We start from the raw sequence: 17,579 nt of genomic DNA, 5'->3' as shown, positions 1-17,579 counted from the left end.
GACCCTTTCTGTGGAGAAGTCCCACATTTTTTTGGGATGGAATTTCTCCATTTCAGGGCATGGGGAAGATGAGCGTGGGTGACCCTTTTTGAGGGTGGAGAAGCTCAGGGGGTTCCTCGAGGTGCTCCTCGATGTGGATCTGGGGTTTGGGGTGGAGAACCTCAGGGCTTCTCATGGTGTTCCTCAAGGTGGATCTAGGGTTTGGGGCTGGAGAACCTCAGGGTTTCTCATGGTGCTCCTCAAGGTGGATCTAGGGTTTGGGGCTGGAGAAGCTCAGAGGGTTCCTCAATGTGCTCCTCAAGGTGGATCTAGGGTTTGGTTAGAGAAGCTCAGGGAGTTCCTCGAGATGTTCCTCAAGGTGGATCTGGGGTTTGGCCTGGAGAACCTTGGACGTGTCCAGGATAATTCCAGGATGCTGAGGGATTTTTTGGGACGGAATGTCTCGGTCGCAGGGCGCGGGGAAGACCAACGTGGCGCTGATGTGCATGCTGAGGGAGATCGGCAAACACATCAACATGGACGGCACCATCAACGTGGACGACTTCAAGATCATCTACATCGCGCCCATGAGGTCCCTGGTGCAGGAGATGGTCGGGAGCTTCAGCAAGGTGAGGGATCAGCGGGGTCAGAGCCCCAGGAGGGCTGGGATCGGGTCCAAGGGGAGGTTTGGGGTTGGAGATGAGTGGGATCAGATCTAAGGGGAGGTTTGGAATCACGGAGGGGTTGGGAACAGAGGTGGGGAAGGAGTTGGAGAACAAGGACAAGGCTCTGGGGAATTCCTGAGGGATCTGGGATGGGTTGTGGGGTTGGAGAACTTCAGGAATGGAGAATTCCTGAGGGATCTGGGAGAGGAGCTCAGCCTGGAGAAAGTGGGACCAGGGGGCTTTGCACAGCTCCCTGGCAGGAGAGGACATCCAGGTGGGGTTTGGGATCTCATCCCAGGGAACACCAGGAGAAGAGGGAACGCCCTCAAACCGCGCCAGGGGAAGTTTGGGTGGGATTTTGGGATCATTTCTCCATGGAAAGGTCTCTCCACACTCATCCTATGGGTCTTTCCCAGCGTTTGGCCACCTACGGGATCACGGTGGCCGAGCTGACCGGGGACCACCAGCTGTGCAAGGAGGAGATCAGCGCCACGCAGATCATCGTGTGCACGCCCGAGAAGTGGGACATCATCACGCGCAAGGGCGGCGAGCGCACCTACACCCAGCTGGTGCGGCTGGTCATCCTGGTGAGCGCCTGCAGCGGGCAGGGACGGGGCTCCTCGAGGTGTTCCTCAAGGTGGATCTTGGGTTTGGGGCTGGAGAACATCAGGGTGGATCTGGGGATTGGGGTGGAGAACATCAGGTGGATCTGGGGTTTGGGGTGGAGAACCTCAAAGGGTTCTTCAAGGTGGATCTGGGGTTTGGGGTGGAGAACCTCAAATGGTTCCTCAAGGTGGATCTGGCGTTTGGGTGGAGAAGCTCAGGGGAGTACCTCAAGGTGTTCCTCAAGGTGGATCTGGGGTTTGGAGGTGGAGAAGCTCAGGTGTTCCTCAAGGTGGATCTGGGGTTTGGGGTGGAGAACCTCAAGGTGTTCCTCAAGGTGGATCTGGGGTCTGGAGGTGGAGAAACTCAGATGTTCCTTAAGGTGGATCTGGGGTTTGGAGGTGGAGAACCTCAGGTGTTCCTCAAGGTGGATCTGGGCTTTGGGGGTGAAGAACCTTGCACCTGCCCAGCCGTGACACCCACAGTGGAACCAGACGAGCTTTGAGATCCCACAAATCCAGACGAGGGAGGACAATTCCGTGAGCTCTCCCCTTCTCCCAGGATGAGATCCACCTCCTCCACGACGACCGCGGGCCCGTGCTGGAGTCGCTGGTGGCCAGGGCCATCCGCAACATCGAGATGACGCAGGAGGACGTGCGGCTGGTGGGGCTCAGCGCCACGCTGCCCAACTACGAGGACGTGGCCACCTTCCTGCGCGTGGACCCGGCCAAGGGCTTGTTCTACTTCGACAACAGGTACGGGAAAATGGGAAAAATTCCCTTTTCCGTGGATTCTTGGTCACAGTTTCTCCATAAATTCCCTTTTCCGTGGATTCTTGGTCACAGTTTCTCCATAAACTCCCTTTTCCGTGGATTCTTGGTCACAGTTTCTCCATAAATTCCATTTTCTATGGATTTTTGGTCACAGTTTCTCCATAATTTCCTTTTTCCATGGATTTTTTGGTCACATTTTTTCCATAAATTTCCTTCTCTGTGGATTTTTTGTCCCATTTTCTCCATAAATTCCATTTTCCATGGGATTTTGGTCAGAGTTCCTCCATAAATTCCCTTCTCCGTGGATATTTTTTCATGGTGCTTTTTTCCACGGTATTTTGTGTGGCAATTTTTCTGTGAATTCCCTTTTCCATGTTTTTTTTGGTCACTTTCTCTATAAATTCCATTTTCCACAGATATTTTTTATCCCAGTTTCTCCATGAATTCCCCATTTCCGTGGATTTTTTCCTGCTATTTTCTCCAGAAATTCCCTATTCCATGGCTATTTTTCCACGGAAATTCCATTAATTCCATGGATTTTTTTCCCATAAATTCCAGGGATATTTTCCCCCTTCCCCATGGATTTTTTCCCACAAACTCCACAGATTTTTTTCCATGAATTCCCCCTTTTCCACTGACATTTCCCCCCCTTTTCCACAGATTTTTAAAATCACATTTTCTCCATAAATCCCCCTTTTCCACGGATATTTTTCCGTAAATTCCACCGATTTTTTTAAATCTAATTTTCTCCATAAATTCCCTTTTCCCATGGATTTTCTTCCATGAATTCCACTGATTTTTTTCCACAAATCCCACGGATTTTTTCCCTCCCAGCTTCCGGCCCGTGCCCCTGGAGCAGACCTACGTGGGCATCACGGAGAAGAAAGCCATCAAACGCTTCCAGATCATGAACGAGATCGTCTACGAGAAGATCATGGAGCACGCTGGAAAGAACCAGGTCCCACCTCATTCCCAAAAATTTCACTTTTTTCCCCATTTTTTTCCCATTGTTTTCAAAAATTTTGACCTTGATCCTATTTTAAAAAACGGGATTTTCTCTTTTTCTCTTTTTCCCCCCATTCTGTGGTACTGATCCTGCAGAGGAGTTTGGTGGAGTGGAGCTTTTGGGTTTTCTCATTTTTGGGGTGATTCATTTGGAATTTTCCTTTTGAGATGAAGGGATTTGCACCTGGATAAATCCCAGCTCTTTTTCCAGTCTCCCACCCTTATCTCAGGAATCCCAGGCTGATCCTGGTTTTCCCGTGATCCCACTGCCGTCCCACTGATCCCTTCCTGGCTGACCTGCCCCACTGATCTTCCCACTGATCCCAGGCTGATTCAGGTTTTCCCAGGCTGATCCCAGGCTGATTCCCAGTTTTCCCCAGGATCTGTTTCCAGGCTGGTCTCAGTTTTTCCAGACTGATCCCAGACTGCTCCTGGTTTTCCCAGACTGTTCCTGGTTTTCGCAGGCTGATCCCTGGCTGATCCCAGGTTTTTCCAGGCTGATCCCAGGCTGGTCTCAGTTTTTCCAGACTGATCCCAGATGGATCCTGGTTTTCCCAGGCTGATCCCAGTTTTTCCCAGGCTGATCCCAGGCTGATTCCCAGTTTTTCCCAGGCTGATCCCAGGCTGGTCTCAGTTTTTCCCAGGATCTGTTTCCAGATTGGCTCAGTTTTTCCAGACTGATCCCAGACTGCTCCTGGTTTCTCAGGCTTATTCCAGGCTGATCTCAGGAGCTGATCCCAGTTTTTCCAGGCTGATCCTGTTTTCCCAGACTGATCCCAGCTCTTTTCCCAGACTGATCCCAGCTCTTTTCCCAGGCTGATCCCAGGTTTTTCCCAGGCTGATCCTGGTTTTCCCAGACTGATCCTGGTTTTCCCAGACTGATCCCAGCTCTTTTCCCAGGCTGATCCTGGTTTTCCCAGACTGATCCTGGCTCTTTTCCCAGGCTGATTCCAGCTTTTTCCCAGGCTGATCCTGGTTTTCCCAGGCTGATCCTGGTTTTCCCAGGCTGATCCCGGTTTTTGCAGGTGCTGGTGTTCGTGCACTCGCGGAAGGAGACCGGGAAGACGGCGCGGGCCATCCGGGACATGTGCCTGGAGAAGGACACGCTGGGGCTCTTCCTCAGGGAGGGCTCAGCCTCCACCGAGGTGCTGCGGACGGAGGCCGAGCAGTGCAAGGTGAGCCTGGGGGAAAAATCGGGAAAAATGTGAAAATCTGGCAGGGAAAATGCAGGAAAATTGGGAAAATCCAGCAGGGGAAAATTGGGAAAAATCAGGAAAATCTGGCAGGGAAAATGCAGGAAAATTGGGAAGAATCGGGAAAATCTGTCAGGGAAAAAGTGGGAAAATCCAACAGGGAAAAATTGGGAAAAATCAAGAAAATCTGGCAGGGAAAGTGCAGGAAAATTGGGAAAATCCAGCAGGGAAAAATTGGGAAAAATCAAGAAAATCTGGCAGGGAAATTGCAGGAAAATTGGGAAAATCCAACAGGGAAAAATCAGGAAAATCTGGCAGGGAAAATGCAGGAAAATTGGGAAAATCCAGCAGGGAAAAAAATGGGAAGAATCGGGAAAATCTGTCAGGGAAGAAGCGGAAAATCCAACAGGGAAAAATTGGGAAAATCTGGTAGGGAAAATGCAGGAAAATCCAGTTGGGATAAAAAGCAGGAAAAATTGGGGAAAATCAGGAAAAATTGGGAAAATCTGGTGGGGAAAAGGCGATTTCCAGCCCTTTATCCATGGAGGAAGTGGAGAAATTTGGGAAAATTCCCTCAAGGAATTAAATTGGTGGATCCTCCATTCCCAAGAGGTTTTGTGCCGGACAAGCCACGACGAATTCTCCACCCTGTCCAACCCCACCCTGTGGTGATCCCAAACTTTTCCCTTGGAATCTTTTTCCCACTTTTTCCCTGGAATTTTTTGGGCTTTGTTTTCCCCCAGAACCTGGAGCTGAAGGATCTCCTCCCCTACGGCTTCGCCATCCACCATGCCGGGATGACGCGCGTCGACCGCACCTTGGTGGAGGATCTCTTCGACGACAAACACATCCAGGTGGGACCCCAATTCCAGAGGAAATTCTAGAATCAGATCCCAAAAAAATTTCCATTTGGGATCCTGCTCTGATGTGGAAAAAAAGGGATTTGCCTCAAGCATGAAATGGGAGATGAAAATGGAGTTTTTTGGGTGGAAAAGAAGATTTTTGGATGGAGGGTTTGGGTGGATTTGGAGGTTCATGGTTGTATCTGGAGGTTCCAGGATGGATTTGGAAGTTCCAGGTTGGATTTGGAGGTTTTTGGTGGATTTGGAGGTTCCTGGGTGGATCTGATCCCTGGTTTTGAGTGGATTTGGAGGTTCCTGGGTGGGTTAGGAGGTTCCTGCTGGATCTGATCCCTGGTTTTTGATGGATTTGGAGGTTCCTGCTGGATCTGACCTCAGTGTTCCTGCAGGTCCTGGTGTCCACGGCCACGCTGGCCTGGGGTGTGAACCTGCCGGCGCACACGGTGATCATCAAAGGCACGCAGGTGTACAGCCCGGAGAAGGGGCGCTGGACAGAGCTGGGAGCGCTGGACATCCTCCAGGTGGGACCTCCAGGAGAACCTTCCTGGCCTCAAATCACACCCCACATCCCGGTTTTGGATTTCCTCCTCGTTCTTCCCAGTGTTGTGGGGTTGGAGAAGAGAGAGAAAAGTTCCTCAAGAATTCCATGTCCAGATCATTCCAGATAATACTTCAAGAACTCCATGCCTAGATCCACTTGAGATGATAATTCCATGCCCAAACCCAGCTGAGATAACTCCTCAAGAATTCCATGCCCACATCCCCCTGAGATATTTCCTCAAGAATTCCATTCCCAAACCCTCCTGAGATAATCCCTCAAGAATTCCATTCCCAAACCCACTTGAGATAATTCCTCAAGAATTCCATGCCCAAATCCACCTCAGATAACTCCTTGCCCAAACCCACCTGAGATGATCCCTCAAGAATTCCAAGTTCCCTGAGTTGTTTCTCCCGGTTCCAGATGTTGGGCCGTGCTGGGAGGCCCCAGTATGACACGAAAGGAGAAGGAATTCTCATCACTTCCCACGGAGAGCTCCAGTATTACCTGTCCCTGCTCAACCAGCAGCTGCCCATCGAGAGCCAGATGGTGGCCAAGCTCCCAGACATGCTCAACGCCGAGGCCGTGCTCGGGAATGTCCAGAATGCCAAGGTTGGATGGAATTCCCGATTTTCTGTAGGGATTTGTGGCCGTGGTTCTGCCCCCTGAGATAACTCCTTGCCCAAACCCACCTGAGATAATCCCTCAAGAGCTCCATGCCCAATTCCCGGTGGGGATTTTTGGGATTGGGGTGTTTGGGGTGTTCTAGGAAGGGTTTTTGGGTTGGAAATGGAAAATCTGAGGGTGTTTAAGGGTTAATTCCAGAATGTTTTCCAGGAGATGTGGGGAAAGGGAATTGGGCACCAGGAAAAGCAGATTTTCTGGGAAATTAGGAACCGGGAAAAGCGGCTTTCCTTGGAAATTAGCCTCTAGGGATTTTCCCTGGAAAATTCCCTTATTCCTGAAATTCCCAATTTCTTAGAAATTAGGGGCAAGGAAAACCAACTTTTCTGGGAAATCTGGACACCAGTAAAAGCAGATTTCCCTGGATTTCCTGGCTCTATTTTGCGGGATTTTCCCGGAATCAGCTCCGCTCTGGAGCTCCCCGGGCGTGCCAGGACATCGCAGGGATCACTCAGGGTTTGGGAATTCCGTAGGACGCGGTGAACTGGCTGGGCTACACCTACCTGTACATCCGGATGCTGCGGTCGCCGACCCTTTACGGCATCTCCCACGACGACCTGAAGGCGGATCCGCTCCTGGAGCAGCGGCGCCTCGACCTCGTCCACACCGCGGCCCTGATGCTCGACAAGAACAACCTGGTCAAGTACGACAAGAAAACGGGAATTTCCAGGTGGGACAGCAGAAAAATGGGAATTTCTGGGTGGGAGGGAAAAAAAATGGGGATTTTTAGGTGGGAGGTTCCTGTGGGTTTCTCTGGGCCATTCCCATTGTTCTCCTGGCCATTTTTCTTCCCACCACCCCTGTGGTTTCTCCTGGTCATTCTGGCTGGTCTCCTGGCCAGTCCCGTGGTTTATCCCAGCCAGTCCTGTGGTTTATCGCAACCAATCCCGTGGTTTATCCCAGGCAATCCCGTGGTTTATCCCAACCACCCGTGGTTTATCCTGACTGTTCCTGTGGTTTATCCTGACCAGTCCCATGGTTTATCCTGACTGCTGCTGTAGTTTATCCTGACCATTCCCGTGGTTTATCCTGACTGTTCCTGTGGTTTATCCTGACCAGTCCCATGGTTTATCCTGACCATTCCCGTGGTTTATCCTGACTTCCTGTGGTTTAACCTGACCAGCCCATGGTTTATCCTGACCATTCCCGTGGTTTATCCTTTTCCTGTGGTTATCTGACAGTCCCATGGTACCTGACCATTCGGGTTATCCTGACTGTTCTGTGGTTTATCCTGACCATTCCCATGGTTTATCCTGACCGTCCCGTGGTTTATCCTGACCGTCCCATGGTTTATCCTGACCGTTCCCATGGTTTATCCTGACTGTTCCCGCTGTTTTCCCGGCTGTCCCGGCAGGTGACGGAGCTGGGCCGCATCGCCAGCCATTACTACATCACCAACGAGACGGTGCAGACGTACAACCAGCTGCTGAAACCCACCCTGAGCGAGATCGAGCTCTTCCGCGTCTTCTCCCTGTCCTCGGAGTTCCGCAACATCACCGTGCGCGAGGTACGGCAACGGGCAACAGCCAACAGCCAACATCAAACACCCAACAGCCAACACCCAACACCCAACAGCCATTGATCAACAGCCATCACCCAACAGCCACCCCCCAACAGCCAACATCAAACACCCAACACCCAACAGCCAACAGCCAACATCAAACACCCAACACCCAACAGCCATCACCCAACAACCAACACCCAACAGCCAACATCAAACACCCAACAGCCAACAACCAACACCCAACAGCCAACAACCAACACCCAACAGCCAACATCAAACACCCAACAGCCATCACCCAACAGCACCTAACAGCCATTGATCAACACCCAATGAGCATTACCCAACAGCCATCACCCATCACTCAACAACACCCAACAGCACCCAACAACCATCATCCAGCACCCAATGAACATCACCCAACATCTATCACCCAACAACACCCAACAGCCATCACCCAACAACCAACACCCAACAGCCAACATCAAACACCCAACTGCCATCACCCAACAGCACCCAACAGCCACTGATCAACAGCCATCACCCAACAGCCAACATCAAACACCCAACAGCCATCACCCAACAGCACCCAACAACCATCATCCAGCACCCAATGAACATCGACCAACATCTATCACCCAACAACACCCAACAGCCATCACCCAACAACCAACAACCATCATCCAGCACCCAATGAACATCACCCAACATCTATCACCCAACAACACCCACCCTCCATGCCTGTTTTCCCCAGGAGGAGAAGCTGGAGCTGCAGAAGCTTCTGGAGCGAGTCCCGATCCCGGTGAAGGAGAGCATCGAGGAGCCCAGTGCCAAGGTGAGCCCTGGTGGGAATTCCCGGCGGGAATTCTGCTCCCTTCCCTCTCTGGGATGTCCTGGATGGGGCTGGGAACCTCAGAGAGATCCAGGAGATCCGTGGGATTGGGGGGAGGATGGAAAGGGAAGTGGGAGAAGGGAATTGGGTGCCAGGAAAAGCAGATCTCTTGGGATATTTGAGACCAGGAAAAGGAAATTTCCTTGGAAATTTGGAAACATGAAAAGCAGTTTTCTCAGGAATTTGGTGCCAGGAAAAGCAGCTTTCATGGAAAACTAGGAACCAGGAAAAGCAGCTTTCCTTGGGAATTAGGAGCCAGGAAAAGGAGGTTTTTTTGCGAATTTGGAACCAGGAAAAGCAGTTTTCCTGGGAAATGTGGAAAACAGAAAAAGCAGCTTTTTGGGAAACTGGGGAACAGGGAAAGGAGGTTTCCTTGGGAATTAAGCTCCAGGCAAAGCAGCTTTCCCAGGACGTTCCTTGAGAGCTTTTCCATCCCCGTTCCCAGATCAACGTCCTGCTCCAGGCCTTCATCTCGCAGCTGAAGCTGGAGGGGTTCGCCCTCATGGCCGACATGGTCTACGTCACCCAGGTGAGCCGGGAATTCCCAGTGGGATTGGTGAGGGGCTGGGATGGAATTCCCAGAGCAGCTGGGATTCCTGGAGGTGTCCCCAAGGCCAGGTTGGAGCCACCTGATCCAGTGGAAAATGTCCCAGCCTGTGGTGGGATTGGATGAGCTTTAAGGTCCCTCCCAACCCAAACCATTCCATGGTTCCATGTGGAGATCTAGGTGGGGTTTTGGGAAGAACTATTGGATGAGGAGCTGGGATGGAATTCCCAGAAGAGCTGCGGCTGGCCCACCCCTGGAAATGTTCAAGGCCAGATTGGGGTCACCTGGATCCTATGGAAAGGTGTCGCTGCCCATGACAGGGGTGGGAATGGGATGAGATTTAGGATCTCTCCCACCTCAAGCTATTCCATGGTTCCATGTGGAGATTTAGGTGGGGTTTAGGGAAGGGATTTCCCCTGTGAGGGGCTGGGATGGAATTCCCAGAGCAGCTGGGACCCCTGGAAGTGTCCAAGGCCAACGATGACACCGGCTGTGGTGACACCAGTTGGGATTTTGGGTCATTCCCACCGCAAACCCCTCCGAGCTGGCACACGGGGTGGAATGGGAATTTGGGAACGTCCAGGATGTGACCCCAAAGCCCTTCCCTGCCCCGCAGTCGGCCGGGAGGCTGATGAGAGCCATCTTTGAGATCGTCCTGAACCGCGGCTGGGCCCAGCTCACCGACAAGACCCTCAACCTCTGCAAGATGATCGACAAGCGCATGTGAGTCCCGATCCCGCAGAATTCCCCAAAATTCCCCCGAATTCCCGCAGTCCCCTGAGCGCCCGGCTTGTCCCCACAGGTGGCAGTCCATGTGTCCCCTGCGCCAGTTCAAGAAGCTGCCCGAGGAGGTGGTGAAGAAGATCGAGAAGAAGAATTTCCCCTTCGAGCGCCTCTACGACCTCAACCACAACGAGATCGGTGCTGAAATGGGGGGAAATCACCCAAAATCGGGGATGGGGAAGGGTTTGGGGTTGTGGCACGGGAGAATCCCCAGAATCTGGGCTAAAATCCCCTGAATTCGGGTTAAAATCTCCAAAATTCAGGCTGAAAACCCCAAAGTCCAGGCTGGGGAGGGGTTTGGGATTGTGGCATGGGAAAATTCCCCAAATCTGGGTTAAAATCCCCCAAAATCCTGGTTTAGATGGGATTTTTGGAAAAAACTCTTCATTTTGACGGTGGGGAATTTCTCCAGGATTTTGCCTTCCCAAATGGGGGAATTTTCCTCAGAGACGGGGGAATTTCTCCAGGATTTTCCCTCAGAAATGGAGAATTTCTCCAGAATATCCTCTCAGAAATGGGGAATTCCTCTAGGATTTTCCCTTAGAAATTTGGGATTTTCCCTCAGAAATTGGAGGTTTTCTCTCAGAAATGGGGGATTTTTCCCTCAGAAGTGGGGGAATTTCACTCATCAATGAGGGGATTTCCCTCAGAAATGGGGGAATTTCACTCATTAATGGGGGAATTTCCCTCAGAAATGGGGGAATTTCTCCAGGAATTTTGCTGATTGTCTGGACCAGCCACAGAGGCCTCACCCTCCAAATCCCGCTCTTTTTGGGATCCTCCCTGACCCCATCCCATACGTTTTTTTTTCCCTCTCACAGGAGAGCTGATCCGGATGCCGAAAATGGGGAAAACCATCCATAAATACGTGCACCTGTTCCCGAAGCTGGAGCTGTCCGTGCACCTGCAGCCCATCACGCGCTCCACGCTCAAGGTGGAGCTCACCATCGCGCCCGACTTCCAGTGGGACGAGAAGGTGGGAAAGGGGGGATTTGGGGTGGGGAAAGGTGGGAATTGTGAGGGAAAATGTGAGGGAAAATGGGGAATTCTGGGGCTAGGATGTGGAAATCATGAGGGGAAGTGGGGGATTTTGGGTGAGGGGATAAAATGCGAAGGAACATGTGAAGGAAAATGGGGAATTCTGGGGGTGGGGATGGAAATTGTGAGGGGAAATGGGGAATTCTGGGGGTGGGGATGGAAATTGTGAGGGGAAATGGGAGGTTTTGGGGTGGGGGGGTGAAACTGTGAGGGAAAATGTGAGGGAAAATGGGGAATTCTGGGGGTGGGGTGTGGAAATCCTGAGGGGAAAGTGATCTGATCGGGGAGGAAAAATGAGGTTTATGGGGCTGGGGTGTGGAAATAGTGAGGGGCAATGGGGAAATTGTGAGGTTGGGGTGTGGAAATCCTGAGGGAAAATGGGGGGTTTTGGAGTGGGGGGTGGTGGAAATTGTGAGGGGAAATGGGGAATTCTGGGGCTGGCGTGTGGAAATTGTGATGGGAAATGGGGGATTTTGGGAATGAGGGGGTGAAATTTTGAGGGAAAATGTGAGGGGAAAATGGGGGATTCTAGGGCTGGTATGTGGAAATCATGAGGGGAAAATGCCCTGATTGAGGGGAAAACTGGGATTTATGGGGCAGGATAGTGAAAATCATCAGGGAAAATGCCCTGATTGTGCAAATCCAGAAAATCTGGGATTCAGGTTTAAAAACCGTGAGGCAAAACACGATCCTGAGATGAAAAGGAGCCATTTTGAGGCCTGAACACTTGGAATTGTGAGGGCTGGGACAGGGCGTTGAGAATTTCCCCTTTTTTTTCCCCAGGTTCACGGCTCCTCTGAGGCTTTCTGGATCCTGGTGGAGGACGTGGACAGCGAGGTGATCCTGCACCACGAATATTTCCTGCTCAAGGCCAAATATGCCCAGGACGAGCACCTGGTGACATTTTTTGTGCCCGTCTTCGAGCCCCTGCCCCCCCAGTATTTCATCCGGGTGGTGTCCGACCGTTGGCTCTGTGAGTGCCCCTTTTCCGGGGTTTATTCCTGCTTTTATTCTTGGATTTTTTTCTGCTTTTTCTCCTGGTTTTGCCTGGGATTTATTACTGTTTTTTCCTGAGCTTTATTTCTGTTTTTTCCTGGTTTTATTCCTGGCTTTTCCTGGGGTTTATCCTGGGTTTTATGGCTCTGTGAGTGCCCCTTTATTGGCGTTTATTCTGGGTTTTTCCAGGGGTTTATTCTTTTTTTTTTTCCTGGTATCATTCCCAGTTTTTCCTGGTTCAATTCCCGTTTTTTCCTGGTTTTATTCCTAGTTTTTCCTGGGGTTTATTCTGGGTTTTATGGTTCTGTGAGCGCCCCTTTATTGGGGTTTATTCCTGGCTTTTCCTGGGGTTTTTTATCCCTTCTCCCAGAACTTTGGAGTCTGTTTTCATCCCTATTCCCAAACCTTTGGAATTCCAGATTTATCCTCTTTCCCAAACCATTGCAATCTGTTTCTGATCCCCTCTCCCAAACCTTTGGGATTCTGGGTTTATCCCCTCGCCCAAACCTCCGCAATCCATTTCCCATCGCCTTCCCCTCCTTCCAACCCCACCCCAGACCCCCTGGATCCACCCACCTCAGAAAGTTCCAGGAATTCTTTCCCTCCTCCAGCCTGTGAGACCCAGCTCCCCGTTTCTTTCCGGCACCTGATCCTTCCGGAGAAATACCCGCCGCCCACGGAGCTGCTGGACCTGCAGCCGCTGCCGGTGTCGGCGCTGCGCAACAGCGCCTTCGAGAGCCTCTACCAGGACAAGTTCCCCTTCTTCAACCCCATCCAGACTCAAGGTGGGGCTTCCAGGCCCTCATCCCGCCGGGATTTACCGGGATTTGGTGGTTTTGGCTGGAATTTTTGGGGGGAATAGGGAATCGTGGGGAGGTTGGGATTTTTGATGGGTTCGGTGGGTTCTGGAGGTTGTGGTTGATCCTTCTGCTTATTCTACATGGATTTCACCTGTCCCCAGAGTTTTGGGATCTATGGATGATTCACTATTCCCAGTTTTGGGATCCATGGTTAATCCTGTATTCCCAAAATTTTGGGATCCATGGTTTATCCCCTGTTCCCTGAGTTTTTGGATATGTGGTTTATTCTGTCCTAGAGTTTTGGGATCCATGGTTTATCCCCTCCCCCAGAGTTTTGGGATCTGTGGTTTACCCCCTCTCCCAGAGTTTTGGGATCCATGGATTATCCCCTATTCCCAGAGTTTTGGGATCCATGGTTTATCCTGTCCCAGAGTTTTGGGATCTGTGGTTTATCCTCTCTCCCAGAGTTTTGGGATCCATGGATTATTCCCTCTCCCAGAGTTTTGGGATCCATGGATTATTCCCTCTCCCAGAGTTTTGGGATCCATGGATTATCCCTTCTCCCAGAGTTTTGGGATCTGTGGTTTACCCCCTCTCCCTAAATTTTGGGAACCATGGTTTATCCCTAAAGACATTCCCCAGATCTCCTCTCCCTCCGGCTGGATCCTCACCCCATTCCCAATTTTTTTTTTTTCCCCCCCCATAACCCACGTGGACGCCCCCGTTTGCCCAGTGTTCAACACGGTGTACAACAGCGACGACAACGTCTTTGTGGGCGCGCCCACGGGCAGCGGCAAAACCATCTGCGCCGAGTTCGCCATCCTGCGCATGCTCCTGCAGAACTCCGAGGGCCGCTGCGTCTACATCACCCCCATGGAGGCCCTGGCCGAGCAGGTGGGCCCCGGGAATTCCCCGGAGAAGGGAGTTGTCCCACCTTCACCCCTCGATCCTTCGGGATCCGCTCGGGGTTTGCCCGTCCCGCTGCTTCCGGGGGCGGGTTACGGGGGGATTTGGGAATTGCTTCAGTTTGGGGGGAGTTTGGAAGGAATTGCCCAATTTTGAGGGGCATTTGGAGGGAATTGCCCCAATTTGGTGGGAAGTGCCCAAATTTGAGGGGCATTTGGAGGGAATTGCCCCATTTTGGTGGGAAGTGTCCCATTTTGAGAGGAATTTGGAGGGAATTGCCCCAATTTTGGGATAAGACTGGTCTGGTGGGAATTCCCAGGAATTTGGCAGGAATTGCCCCAGTTTGAGGGGAATTTGGCGGGAATGGCCCCAATTTGAGAGGAATTTGGTGGGAATCACCCCAGTTTCAGGGATTACACCACCTCTCCTGTACGAATTCTGGATAAATCCGTTTGGAACCTCCCGGATTCAAGGCCAATTCCCGTTTCCCCAGGTTTTCATGGATTGGTACGAGAAGTTCCAGGAGCGCCTCAACAAGAAGGTGGTGCTGCTCACGGGGGAGACCAGCACGGACCTGAAGCTGCTGGGAAAAGGGAACATCATCATCAGCACCCCGGAGAAGTGGGATATCCTCTCCCGCCGCTGGAAGCAGCGCAAGAACGTCCAGAACGTCAACCTGTTCATCGTGGATGAAGTGCACCTGATCGGGGGCGAGAACGGGGTGAGAGTCCTGGGAATGGGGTGGGGATGGGTCCAGCCCAAAATGGGAGGTTCCCAGGGGATTTTGACTTGTTTCGGAGAAGGTTTTCCTGGTGGGAATTGATCTGATGGGATGCGAGGTGTCCATGCCGTGGGAAGGTCAGAAGGTGTTTCCATGGGGTGTCCGGGATGGATCTCAGCCAGGAACTGTCCTGATCTCGCTGTTGAACCCATTTCTGATCCTGCTCCTGATCCCGTTCCTGATCCTGATCCTGCTCCATCTGTATCTCTCAGGAAGCTCAGGAGGGGTTCCCATGGATTCTCCTGGATGGACCTCACTCCGATCCCATTCCCAATCCCATTTATCCTCCACAGCCCATGCTGGAGATGATCTGCTCGCGCATGCACTACATCAGGAGGGGTTTCCGTGGGTTCTCTTGGCTGGATCTCATCCTGATCCCGTTCCCAATCCCATTCCTGATCCCGTTTTTCCCCCACAGCCCGTGCTGGAGGTGATCTGCTCGCGCATGCGCTACATCTCGTCGCAGATCGAGCGGCCGATCCGCATCGTGGCGCTGAGCTCGTCGCTGTCCAACGCCAAGGACGTGGCGCACTGGCTGGGCTGCAGCGCCACCGCCACCTTCAACTTCCACCCCAACGTGCGCCCCGTGCCCCTGGAGCTGCACATCCAGGTAGGGGCGGGATTCTTGGAAAAATCCCTTGGGATCGTGGGGAATTCTTGGCCATGATCCCTTGGGCTTTTTGGTAATCCTTGGCCATGATCCTTTGGGATTGTTGGTCATTCTTGGCCGTGATCCATTGGGATTGAGATTGGGATTGGCCATTGATCACCAATCCAAGGATCAATCATTTCCGTGCCGGAATTATGCGAATTTTCCAGGATTTCCCACCAGTTTGGCAGGGAATCCTTTGGGATCCATCTGGATTTGGGGTTTTTGGCAGGGTTTCAACATCAGCCACACGCAGACGCGGCTGCTGTCCATGGCCAAGCCCGTGTACCACGCTGTGATGAAGCACTCGCCCAAAAAACCCGTCCTGGTCTTCGTCCCGTCCCGCAAACAGACCCGGCTCACGGCCATCAACATCCTGACCACCTGCGCCTCTGACGTCCAGCGCCACAGGTGGCACCTGGGGGACACCTGGGGACACCACAGGATGGGCTGTGGGGCTGGAGAACGTCCAGGGATGGGGAATTCCTGAGGGAGATGGGAACAAGGACAACGGGGGGACACCACAGAGGATGGGATGTGGGGTTGGAGAAGGTCCAGGGTTGGGTTATGGGATTGGAGGTGGAGTTGGGGAATTTCTGAAGGAGCAGAGAGGACTTGGCCTGGAGAAGAGGGGGATCATGGGGTGGGATTGGATGGAGGTGGAGATTGGGAATGGGCTGTTGAATCAGAGGGATTAGGGCTGGAGAAAAGGGGGGCAATGGGTGGGATGGGATGGGATGGGATGAGATTCAGTGGGATTAAGGGGATGGGATCAAAGGGGGCAATGGGTCAAAGGGATGGGATGGGATGGGATGGGGATTGATGGGATGGAATTCATGGGATGGGATGGGTGATCCTAAAGTCTGACCAACTCCCGGATACCCGCCAGGTTCCTGCACTGTGCTGAGAAGGACCTGGTGCCGTACCTGGAGAAGCTGAGCGACCCCACGCTGAAGGAGACGCTGGTGAACGGGGTCGGGTACCTGCACGAGGGGCTCACGGCCATGGAGCGGCGCGTGGTGGAGCAGCTCTTCAGCTCCGGTCAGGGCACAGCGGGGTCGGATCGGGGTGGGGTGGAATTGATCTTGGGGATGGAATGGATGGGATGGGATAGAGATTGGGGTTGGAATCAGGATTGGGATTGGGATGGGATGAGATTGATTTTGGGGTCGGGATTGATGGGATGGATGGGATAGAGATTGGGGTTGGAATTGGGATTGGGATGGGATAGAGATTGGGGTTGGGATGAGGATTGGGATTTGGATGGGGTGGGATTGATTTTGGGGCTGGGATTGATGGGATGGATGGGATAGGATGGGAAGGGATTAAGATTAGGATTGGGATCGGGATTGGGTTGGAATGAGATTGATTTTGGGGTTGAGATGGAATGGGATGGTTGAGTAGGATGGGAAGGGATAGAGACTGGGATCGGGATCAGAGATTGGGATTGGATGAATCTCCACCTCGCACCCCCAGAAATTCCGGGATCTTCCCACCCCGTCCCGGGATCTCTGTCCCCCCTGACCCCAGGTGCCCTCCCTGTCCCCAGGAGCCGTGCAGGTGATGGTGGCCTCGCGCAGCCTCTGCTGGGGCATGAACATCTCGGCCCACCTGGTGATCATCATGGACACGCAGTACTACAACGGCAAGATCCACGCGTGAGCACGTCCTCGATCCCTCACCGTGGGGTGGGATTGGCATGGGATCCATGGGAGGGATGGGATGGGGTGGGATTGATGGGATGGGATTGGGATTGGGATGGATGGGATGAGGTGGGATGGGATGGGGTGGGATTGGGATTGGATTGAGATTGGGATGGTGTGGGATGGGATTGATGGGATGGGATGGGGTGGAATGGGATGAAATCATAGGGATCACAGAGATCAGTGAGATGGGATAGGATGAATGGGATTGGGATTGGGATCCCAGGTGGGACAGAATGGATGGAATTGGGATTGGGATTAGGTTTGGGATCCCAGATGGGATAGGATGGATGGGATTGGGATCCCAGATGGGATAGGATGGATGGCATTGGGATTGGGATCCCTGGGGCGCTGCTGATGCCCTGGCCCTGCAGGTACGTGGATTACCCCATCTACGACGTGCTGCAGATGGTCGGCCACGCCAACCGCCCGCTGCAGGATGACGAGGGGCGCTGCGTCATCATGTGCCAGGGCTCCAAGAAGGTGGGGCATGGATCTGGGGGCATTCCCGGGATTCCAGCCGGGGTTGGCCTCCTCCCGATGGTGGATGAACCTCACCAGGGTTGGGGTGGGGATTGGGGTGGGATAGGGTCAATGGGATGGGATGGGATGGGATGGGATGGGATGGGATGGGATGGGATGGGATGGGATGGGATCAACAGGGTTAATGGGCTGAGGTGGAA

General features: G+C 52.6%; 1 protein-coding gene across 1 annotated transcript in view; it reads left to right on the top strand.

Moving 5' to 3' along the window:
* Window positions 1-17,579, top strand: part of SNRNP200 (small nuclear ribonucleoprotein U5 subunit 200) — a 35,793-nt gene that overhangs the window by 11,825 nt on the left and 6,389 nt on the right. Inside the window, exons 13-36 of the mRNA XM_030964196.1 lie at window positions 453-608; window positions 1,061-1,231; window positions 1,809-2,002; window positions 2,855-2,978; window positions 4,051-4,200; window positions 4,962-5,072; window positions 5,468-5,599; window positions 6,040-6,228; window positions 6,774-6,961; window positions 7,645-7,807; window positions 8,556-8,636; window positions 9,139-9,222; window positions 9,857-9,963; window positions 10,043-10,161; window positions 10,845-10,999; window positions 11,845-12,034; window positions 12,669-12,842; window positions 13,591-13,751; window positions 14,257-14,484; window positions 14,963-15,154; window positions 15,426-15,604; window positions 16,083-16,234; window positions 16,743-16,851; window positions 17,271-17,379. Of these exons, the coding sequence (XP_030820056.1) occupies window positions 453-608; window positions 1,061-1,231; window positions 1,809-2,002; window positions 2,855-2,978; window positions 4,051-4,200; window positions 4,962-5,072; window positions 5,468-5,599; window positions 6,040-6,228; window positions 6,774-6,961; window positions 7,645-7,807; window positions 8,556-8,636; window positions 9,139-9,222; window positions 9,857-9,963; window positions 10,043-10,161; window positions 10,845-10,999; window positions 11,845-12,034; window positions 12,669-12,842; window positions 13,591-13,751; window positions 14,257-14,484; window positions 14,963-15,154; window positions 15,426-15,604; window positions 16,083-16,234; window positions 16,743-16,851; window positions 17,271-17,379 (3,618 nt within the window). The remainder of the gene's footprint in view (window positions 1-452; window positions 609-1,060; window positions 1,232-1,808; window positions 2,003-2,854; window positions 2,979-4,050; window positions 4,201-4,961; window positions 5,073-5,467; window positions 5,600-6,039; window positions 6,229-6,773; window positions 6,962-7,644; window positions 7,808-8,555; window positions 8,637-9,138; window positions 9,223-9,856; window positions 9,964-10,042; window positions 10,162-10,844; window positions 11,000-11,844; window positions 12,035-12,668; window positions 12,843-13,590; window positions 13,752-14,256; window positions 14,485-14,962; window positions 15,155-15,425; window positions 15,605-16,082; window positions 16,235-16,742; window positions 16,852-17,270; window positions 17,380-17,579) is intronic.

This window comes from Camarhynchus parvulus, chromosome 22 (assembly GCF_901933205.1).
Source record: "Camarhynchus parvulus chromosome 22, STF_HiC, whole genome shotgun sequence".
NCBI classification, from domain to species: Eukaryota; Metazoa; Chordata; class Aves; order Passeriformes; family Thraupidae; genus Camarhynchus; species Camarhynchus parvulus.
This window is presented reverse-complemented; position numbering and strand designations above follow the sequence as displayed.